At 26.1% G+C, this 10,974-nt stretch overlaps 1 protein-coding gene across 2 annotated transcripts in view; it reads right to left on the reverse strand.

The window, feature by feature from the left end:
• Positions 1-10,230, reverse strand: part of LOC136088967 (receptor-type tyrosine-protein phosphatase epsilon-like) — a 158,580-nt gene extending 148,350 nt beyond the window's left edge. For both annotated transcript variants that reach the window (XR_010642672.1, XM_065814258.1), the window contains exons 1-2: positions 10,126-10,230; positions 8,260-8,423 (exon numbers count right to left, since the gene is read on the reverse strand). Coding sequence is in view for 1 of the 2 variants with exons in the window: in XM_065814258.1 (XP_065670330.1) it covers positions 8,260-8,423; positions 10,126-10,186 (225 nt within the window). In the remaining variant the exon portion in view is untranslated. The remainder of the gene's footprint in view (positions 1-8,259; positions 8,424-10,125) is intronic.
• Positions 10,231-10,974: the final 744 nt, after the last annotated feature.

Consider the following 10,974-nt stretch of genomic DNA (forward strand, 5'->3'; position numbering starts at 1 on the left):
TTCAGAGTTTGTGAAAATTGGAACAACGAATGCCACTTTCTAGCAGGCAGGAAAACAAGACTCAGTCAAGCACTTATAAAATATTTTAGAGAGAATTGAAGAGAGTTCTGGAAAACAATTTTGTAAGTCTATGACAAGAATGTTGTCTGGACAGCAAGCGGTAGAAGAGTTTAATTAAGATATGACTTCATTAATAAATGCATTCAAAAATAGGCTGGACAACTTCCAGACTAGTTGCTACAGCCGCTTGTCAACGGATGGGCTACTTTGTGAGACGATAATGCTCACATAGCAGCTTATTATAACTAACTAATATCATTTTGTTGCAACTTCATTGAGATGTTTGTCAAATTCTAACTAAATTTAATCAATGTCTTAATATTTATAGATAAAGTCTATAAAAACCTAAAAAATTCAAAATGAAACAGAGACATTTAGTTTTGAGAATTATAAAATTGGTAGCATATTTGACTAGTAAAATGGCATGGCAAAATTTCAATAACAAAACTTGTTTCTTCACGCAGCAACCTGGTTTGTCAAGGTTCATGTTTTGGAGTTAAAGAGAAGGTTGTAATCGAAATAAAGTAACCTCCTTGACTGTAGTGGCCTCTCAGCCTAGAGGAGGTGAATAACATTAAAAAAAAAAAGAAAGCTATAAGATTGAAATCTTAATGAAATCTTGATTAAAATCTTCATTGAATAAAATAATATAAAATAATACAAAACTGCTGTTTTTAAAGCAACAATGCAAATATCAAAACTGTTACTGCTCTAGCAACTATACAAACATCGAAACCGTTGTTTTTTAAGTAACAACGCAACTATAAAAATGATTAATTTTCATGCAACAATACAAAAAACAAAACAATTTTTTAAAACAGCAAATGTAAAAAAAATAAATTCAAAAAATAATCCAAATAATTATATATAGAATTCGATTTTTTTTTTTTTAATTGACTTCTATATAATGATACTGAGGTGTGAAATAATGGTTTTAATTCAGTATTTTAAAAGAAAATACAAAAAACATTTTTCATTACACCAAAAAAAAAAAAAAAGTGAAGTTTAATGAGATTTCTTATTTACAAAGTTGGAAAATGTTATAAAATAAAGTTGGTGAACAAACTTTATTCTTTTTTTTATTTTTTTAAATTTTAATTTATCTCCCTTAGGTCATGAAAGCCACTACAAATTTTAATTGTGTACAACCGTCTCTAAACTTTCTGACTCCAAAACACAAACCTTGATGAACAAGCCCTCTGTGAAAAGAAACAAGTTGAGTCCAGTACTACTTGGAACATGGATTTTTAAGCTTGACTGGAAACTTGCCTCAAGTTGACTTCTTAATTTGCTTTTAATAGATCTCATACAGGAAAAGTTAAGAGAAGTCCAAATGAAAATATCTTTAGCTGAGAACAGATGTTGGATAAGCAGTCCTAAACATCAAACATAACTTTATCCTGTTTTTCAAGCTCATGTTTCAAGGTTTCCAAGTTTTTGGATTAGATATGTAAAATTCAAACACTACAACGCTTTGTCCTCTAAATCTGCCGATTCAGGTTCAAATTGAGCTTGGTTAATTTAAGTAATTGATAATAAAATTGGTTTGAAAATATTTGTTCTCATTCATTATATTAAAAATGCTGCAATTTTGTCCTAAATTTTTGAAAGCAATCAGCAAATAAAATTGCCATTTTCTGAACAGCTTTAGACATTACTTCTTAAATGAAAAGTCATGTCAATAACTTCTCACTTAAAAGCATGAAGTAGAGTTTTGTAACCAGGGCCTGATAACTAAGAATATTTAATTTTCTTCACGTTAAAATTTTTTAACTTCATTAAAACAAGCAGCAATTTCCTACAGAACTTGGCTTTGAGATAACCATCATATCTCATGTGCAAAAGAAAATTAAAGTATTTATAATTGACTTCTTAAATAAATTTACTAAAATGATGGTAATTCAGACTAACAATGGTGATCTTAACAAATAATCTAAGTATCCTTTAATATTGGGAAGATTTGCGAACAGAGGGTTTCATGCTGAATGATAGAGTAAAAAGAAAATACATTACTATTAATAATTTTTGTTAATAAAAAAGTAAAACCATTTCTCCCTCATGCTTGGAACTTCATCTGTAGCAATTGATATGAGTATGCTGGTTTTAATTTTTTTCAACTGATACCAACTGATTCAGATGCAGTTCTTGTAATATCTTTTCCTCAAACATCAGTTCTTTGGAATTCCCTTCCTTCATCTTGCTTTCCTGATTCATATAATTTGCGATCTTTTAAGTCGTCTGTCAATTGTTATCTTGCTCTACAATCTTTTTTTTTCTCTTCCAGTAACTTCCAACTCTAATAGTGATTGCTAGCAGCCTTGTTGGAAACGAAAATTATAAAAAAAAACAAAAAGTTTATATTATGGGCATCTCCAAAAAATCACGCACGGAAACTAGTATATGTTTTGTTTTTATTATTTTGATACTAATAAAACTGGCTATCTCTAATTTACTCTCATTTAATTCTAACCTATGAAAATATTTTGTAAACAATATATTTATAATATGTATATATAAACAATATATGTAAATATTTTGTAAACAAAAAATGGTATACATTAGTAATGTTAACAAAGAATAAATTAAGTTTGAAGCAGAATCAAATTTTAGTTACTAGATAAATAAACTTAAATTCCTTGGAAAATAAAAGTTTCAGTGTTATATATATTTTTTAAACAATGTTTTAAACATTTGTAAAGCTTTCCAGAAAGATTCAGGTTTGCACTATGTATCATAGAGTCACACCAATCATTTAAATGCAGTTCATGAATGATCACGCACGGAAGTCGTGCACAGATGTTGCGAATTTGTTAATTTCATGTACATATTTTTAAGAAATTAGATTGCTTGTGAGTATTTTAAGTGAAATATTATACTTCTACGACTCATATTTAATATATTTGTCAATGAGAAATGAAAGTCATCAATTATTTCTAGCTAAAGTATAGCGTTTTGAAAATTGTTGTTTATTTTTAAACTCTAACGATATTATTATGCAAAAATTAAATGATCAAAATATATTTTTTTATTTTTTCAGGTAGCCTAATATGATAAAAATATTTATTTGTTATAAATGTTTAAGAAAATTATAATAGTATGCATATTGCTTTAAGTCCTAGCTTTTAATTGCTAAAACAAATGAAATTAAAAATTCACGCAAAAATTCAACTTAAAATCCATATATATATATATATATATATATATATATATATATATATATATATATATATATATATATATATATATATATATATATATGTATATATATATAAAAGAATATGCATCATCTACATTCAAAATTATGGATTTGGTGGATAATAAAAAATTTAAAAGGAAACAAAAATTGCAGCATTTATACCTGTTTTGAAATAAAAAAAATATTGCAGCATTTATATCTGTTTTAAAATAAATGAATTGCAAGAGTTAAAAATAAAACTGAAGGTTTTGCGGTAATATAACAATTTTACTTATCACGTAAACTTGTTTATATTTTAAATTATATTATATTGTTTTAAGTTTAAGCCATTTTGTTTAAAAAATTAATAGATTATGAATCAACAAAAGTATTTATATCTTAAGTTTAATAATAATGAAGATTGACTTATTTGAAGTTTTTATTGCTGAGGAAAATAGAAACCAAAATATATTTCTGAAGATATAACAGATTGTACACTGATAATTGCTAAAATACTTGCTCAGACAAATTGAAATTTGCACAAAAAACATTAGTTCAGAATACCTTGTGAAAATTTCAGCTTCTGAAGAAAAACAAACTTAGAAAAATAGACTATGCTGGCACACACTTTGAGGCTGGTAAGGAAACCTTGCTTGAAAAGTATGTTTTAGATTACTGTAATCATGTAATAAAATTTATATAATTAAATATATTCTTCAATAATAATATTACCATTTGTATTAACCCAATAATTATTTTTAATAACTTTTTAGCTGCTTATTATAAAATTTATAAACTCATTTAGAATATCTGAAGACATCAATTTATCAGAAAATAAGGCAAGATATGATTTAGCTAAAAAGCCTTTTGATAAAATTTTAATGAAAACAACAACTTTGTTGAACTGAAGAACTATATGATATTTTAAATAAGATTTGCGATCTTGAAAATATTAGTTTAACCAAGTTATATGATTTTTTACTGACAAAATCTCAAGATAAATGTGCATCAGATTTTATTTATGACCTTTTTTCTGGAAAACACAAGGATAACTCTTTCAATAAGATTCCAATAGAAAAAGCAGTCAAAATGTCAATTTATACAGACTGTGTTCTTGCTAGACATTCATATAAAACCAAAACAACTTTTTTCAACTGCTTGTTATTGCCTAGCTGGAAACATTGCAGAAAAAAACAATTTAAAGTAACATCAATTATTATGAATTATCTTGAACCTTATTTTGTTGTTTACTGCAGTCTATTTTAGGCTGTTAAATTAACAATGCAAAGAGAGAACTTATTAGAGGACATTTTTTCAGATATAAACAGTGATAATTTACTAATGAAAATAAAGTTTGGATTTGATGGCAGTGGAAGCAATGCAATATTTAATCAAAAAGATAATGTTAACAGTAGCAATATCATACTAATGTTAGCTCCATTTTCACTTGAAACAGAAGCAGGTTTGTTAATATGGTTGCAAAAGTCACTAAACGCCCCACTGAGTCACAGAGAGCTGAGTCTTCAAATGGGAAAAGTATGAAGAAAAACTCTTCAAATGTTGTCTTTTCATTAATTCTGACATTAAAGAGTTTAAAGAGTTTAAAAAAAAAAGGTTTTCTTATGAATAAAGAGGGAAAACAATTTAATGTAAAGGTGATAGTCATATAAGATGAGTATTAAAGCAGTGAATCTTTATTTAGTTGGAGGTGCATATTGTGATCTGTGCACATGCTCTAAACATCAGTGTTTGAATATTGAAGGAATTGAAAATGGTATTGTAATCAATCAAGACATTATAACTATGAATGAAATATTTAACCAACTTAAACAAGAAGACCGTACTTTACTTAAAAGAAAAACAATTATATTACAAGGGTTGAACAAACCATCAAACCAATTCCAACTTGTGATACAACGCCAATACAAGTAAATTGGTATCTTGTAATAGCGTTCATATTATTCTGTATTCTTGATATGTGAACATACTTGATGTTAAAAATTATTACATTTTAAAATTTACTGATATTTTTATAGATTCTTCATACTTTACTATTTGACCATTTCATGAAGACTGTAGTACACATGAAAGCTAGTGTTTTTGATAGGTCCCTTTCCATAGCTTCATATAGATTTCTGAAGCAAGCAAAGACTTTACCACAAACAGAGATATTTAAAAAAAAGGTATGAAATGAGACTACCCTGATACAACTGGAAAAGGAGGAACAACAATAACAGGAATTTTGCTAATATTATTGTACATATGTATATTACTAGTTAGTGAGTTTTCTGTCTGTTACAAAAATAAAATTTTAATATTTTGTTCTCCCAAATTATGACCTAAATATGCTGCGGTAAAATTAGCTTTTTAGTTTTTCCCAAATTTACACATAAAAACCTTTCCAAAATGTCCTTAATTAAGCCTATAACAATTTTCATTCAAAAGTTATGAACCAATGTCCAAGAAAACAGCTGTTAGGCCGACCGTGAGAGGGTTTCATGGTATTTAATGCTGTGAAAAAAAAATACATTATCAACACTTTTTGTTAATAAAAAAATGAAACCATTTTTCTCTCCCTTGTGCTTGGAGCCTTATCTGTAGCAACTGATACAAGCTTGCTGGTATCTATTATTTTTGTTTGCAAGAATTTAGAGACACCCCTCGCAATATCTTTTCCTTGAGTCTATCCCCAGAGTGGCAGTCATTCAATATACTTTTTTCATTAAATAGAGTTTATATATTCACAAATTAGAACAACTTGTGCAATGTCATCCATATCACAAGACTCATTGCATGCTAGACAATATACTGATTTTATACTTTCGATTTGCTGGTTACTTACATCAGTAGCCATCCTAACAGTTCATTATTTCACAATTTTAAATAACAGTGGCATGTTTATCATTTTATAAACAAATTCTTTGAAAATTGAATAGATGTTTTGAAAGTCATTAAAAAGATGCTTAGATATGTTAATAATACTTTCTTTCTAATATTTTTCAATTTAAATATTCTCCACTTAAAAGTATTTTCCACAAAGCGCAATTACTTGGCTAGTCATAAAAACTGTAATTACTTGATGATTTTATCCATGGGGCAAAAATGTATCCTGAGTTTTAGATACTTTGTGACGGATCTCAGGGTAAACTTTTTTCCTAGAATCACTATCATGAATATTTTTTCGGGAAATTTGCTATGGTTGTTTTAAAATACCTTTACATTTGTCATTTCTTACTTTTGATAAGTTGTTCATTGCAAATAAAACATTACAGGAATTGACTATCCACTCACTTTTAAATTTTTAATTTTCATCTTTTTTTTTTTTTGCTAACAACATTTTTGACATTTTAATGGTAGATTGAGTTTTGATAATAATTTTAAAAAACGCAAAAATACGCATCAAAGAACTAGACCGAGCTGTCAAGCTCAAGTGATATAAGGAAAAAATTAGGAAAAGAAAAAGAACAAAAAATTTAAAACTATATTTTAAAAAGACGTTCAAAAAAAAACAAAGAAACTATAGTAAAGCGTATAGTAAAAATAAAAGAATGATATTTGATATAATGATATAAAAATATAATAATGATATACAGCGCATGTAATAGAAAGGATAAACTCAGACTCATAAAAGAAAATTTTAGATACACTAGACTGAGCAATGAAAGCCCACAGATAAATATGAAACATTTTTATTAAAAAAAATTTTTATAAAAAGTTTTTTCAATAAAGAGTTTTAATAATAACTTCAATAAATAATTCACAACTTACTTTTTAAAATTAATATTTTATAATGTCATTATGAATCAAGTTAATTAACTTTAAAATAAATCAATTTAATTTAACTAAATATCAATTAAAAAAAGTAATTAATATTGTAACATCTATTGTTTATTAAAACTAAAATTAAATGTGAATAATTTTAAATGAGTTTGTTTTTGTAAAACGATAATGTTATACATGGGCACAAAATGAAATTGTTTAACAAAGTAATTGTTAGAAATAAATATACCTTAATTATTGAAATTTTGGTTAAACGTTATGAAAATGTTAAATGCAAATTCTCCTTTTTATAGAAAATAATGCACTTAACTACATTGTCAAATTTCAAATAGTTCATTGAATAAAAACATTGATTTATAAAAAAAATAAAATTTGCCTCAACAATTTATGGGAAATGTTTGATATAACTACAGGTGCCTTAAAAAACAATTACTCATTAGATTTGTTATATTTAGATAAAAAGACATTAAATAAAATGTCACATGTTTGATTAATAAAATAAATGGAACCATTCTTGATAACTATATGTAAAACTATTATAATAGCACTTAAACCCTTAATCTTAACAACCTACAACACCAAAAACTATATAAAGTTATTTGCAAGTGGTAGTAAAATAAAAAACATTATAAAACACTTGAAGACCCTGTATAGCATATGCTTTAAATTGTTAAGCTGCAAGCAGATCTAAATAACAAAATGGTCACTTGAATAACAAAATTTATTTATCATAAATTATCGAGTTAATATAACACTAAAAAATGATAGTAGTAATTGAGATCATAAGTATGTAAGACCTAAATACAATCCCAACCTAATAAAATAATATTTTTGTAAAAGCAAGTACAGATGAAACCTTTTACGTAACAAAGAAATTAATTCACAGAAATATTTAGCAAATAAAATTATGTAACCTTATTGCATATGTCATGTTTTGGTCAGCTGAACTATTTAATTCAACTAAACAAATGAAGACATAAGCAAAACATGTATCATTTATTTGTAAATAATTAACTTAAGTTGTCATGGAACAGTATCTTATGTTATAGAACTTGAAGTACAATTACGGAGTACCATACTCTACATTAGTTGATATTATTACTCTGTGTGTATTAAAAATGTTTTATTCCACTTGAATAATCCATTAATATTTCCACTCATATAATCTTTTCATAATGAATCAAACAGATTTTAGTTTCTTTATTTATAAAAAATCAGTGTTTATAATAAACTGCTTACTTTACCTGATACCATTCTGATATTTTCGAACTCTTTGCACACCAACATTGACTATTATTTAGTCTTCCCAAATTTGGATTGTATTGATTACTAAACATTGATGAAGCTGTAATTTGGTTGGCTTTTATGTATCCATTTCTCATTCCAAGTGGTGTTCGATTTGTACAATCTAAATGTAACATTTAAAATTAGGTTTTAGCTACAGAAGTTACTAAAATTACTAAAATACTGCTGGCAACTACAGCCAGCAATGTATGAGTCTCATTAAAATCATCATATTATCAGATATTAAATCAAACTCCTTTGCAAAAGAAACTAATCACTCTGACAGATTTTAAAAAGTAACATTAAATAAGCCATTTCCTTTTTAATAATTGATTAAGTCTATTTCTTTTTAAACATTTTAACACAACAAAAGTTTTTATTATACAAAGAGGACCTTATTCATTCACAAGATTTAGTATAATTCCTGAAAACACTTAAGTTTTTTGATCTTGTAATGTTTTTCCAATGCAACATTGAGTTAGATCTATAGATTCCCTTGCCATAATAAATACTATAAAAATTTTATATATAAAAATAAGATATAAAAAGTACACCCAATAACTTGTTTGTTTTGTATGCCAGAGTTTTAAAATGTTTGTGCATTAAGGCAGTTCATGCATCAGACATAAAGTCAGACACATTTTGTAAGGTGAAATGTTCAACAACCATTTTTTCTAAGATAAGTTCTGGGCAAAAATTTGCATATTAAAAAAAAATGGACAAGGGGAGGGGAATATGGCTATTTAAAAACTTTAAAGAGTTTAATTCAGTCTTATTTTAAGAATTATTTCAAGTGCTGATTATAATAATAGTAATAGCAATATTTATTGCTCTAACAATTATAATTTTTCTACATATAATAAAATATTTAAAAACAAAATAAATTGTGAAACACAATGCAAGCATCGTGTTATAGACAGCCCACACAATTTAAAACACAAGTTATCAAAGATATTTATCTATTCGTGCTTTAAAAATATTCAACAATCTTGCTTCTGATTTTATTTGGTAACCATTCCATCTTGGTAAACATGATGGTACGTATTTTCTTTTTAACCTGTATTAGTTGCCCTGTAACTAAGAGGTTTGGCCTAAACAAGTCAAGGATGTTGCCAATTGTAGATTTTTGTACTAACTTGTTTTTTCCATATTTTGCTAAAATCTGTATTGTCGTATAAGATCTCCTCTTACTCTTCTTTTCTCTAATATTGTTAAACTGATTGGTTTTAGTCTTTTTCATATGAAATCGTTTTAAGTTGGGAGACTAATTTTGTTGCTCTTCTTTGCACTTTCTCTAACTCATCAATATCCTGTTGTTAATAAGGCTTCCATGCAGGTATAGCGAATTCAAGAAGTGGTCTCACAAATGTCGTATATAGTGATTTCATCATTTCCACATCAAAGTATATAAATGTACATTTAATTAGACCCAAAGTTCTTTGCGCTTTTGCCATCACTGAAGTCACTAGATCATGCCACTTAAGGTCAGATGAAATAACCATGCCTAAATCTCATTAGTGTTTTTTTATCATATAGAACACATTAAGAGGGCGTATTATATGTATATAAGGGCAATAATATGTATTATTATAAACTAGTAAAAACACTAATCTAATTTTTACTTTAATAGGCTGTTTTTTCTTTCTGTAGGTTCATTAGATAATATTATATACGTATGTACTTATATAATACTTTCTGATGAACCAACATAAGAAAAAACAGCCTGTCAAAGAAAAAATAACTGAACATTTTTACTAATTTATTATTGCTTAATTTTTGTTTCATCGCAGTAGTTTAGAAAAACAACAAAAGTTAAATAACTTTACTTTTAGATTCTTTTGCCATAACAATATTTAAAAAGATACAAACAAAGCATTTGGTAAACATTACTTCTCTTATTTTGCTTATCTAAACTAATAAAAACAGATGGATTAAAGAACTTCAAAAATATATATTATATGCAATTGTATTTAAATTATAACAAATATGCAATGCTTAATTGTATTCTTTGATGTCATTTGTTGTTTTTGAAGCAATGACTAAGTATACTCATAAATACTTAACTTTTAAGTTAATAACTAGGCACTGCTCTTTAATTACTCAAAACTAGTTTCATTTTAATAATCAGAAATATAATACAATAATAATAAATAGCACCAATTTAAATGAATTAAAAATATATCTGTGATTAATATTTAATCTCTGTTTAATATTTTTATAAAATAAATAATTTAGTATTGCTAAAAAGTAAACTAAAAAGAGTCATTAACAAAACCAATGGTAAACAATGTATTGACAAGCATTTATAATGATACAGTCTACCTTAAATATGCTTACAATTAACAGTAAAATTAAAAATTGAAACACTTCAATAAAATAAAAATAATTGTACGAAATCAATTAGCTCAATCAATTACTATTTATTTAAACAGTTCAAAACATTTCAAATTTTGTACTTAACTTGATTATAGATGACTTTGAATTAATTTATAATTTTTTTAAACTAATTTAATTAATAAATGTTTGTGCAAAAGATCTGGCAATTCCTTTGATGTTTTTATATTTAAGAAACCAAAACATTGGCTGATCAAGTTGGATTCATACCTAATAAATATTTTCTACACATTAAAAAAATTTAATTTTAGAACCTTATAGTACAATATTTTTTTAATTAC

The sequence above is a fragment of the Hydra vulgaris genome, chromosome 12 (genome assembly GCF_038396675.1).
Source record: "Hydra vulgaris chromosome 12, alternate assembly HydraT2T_AEP".
Classification (NCBI taxonomy): Eukaryota; Metazoa; Cnidaria; class Hydrozoa; order Anthoathecata; family Hydridae; genus Hydra; species Hydra vulgaris.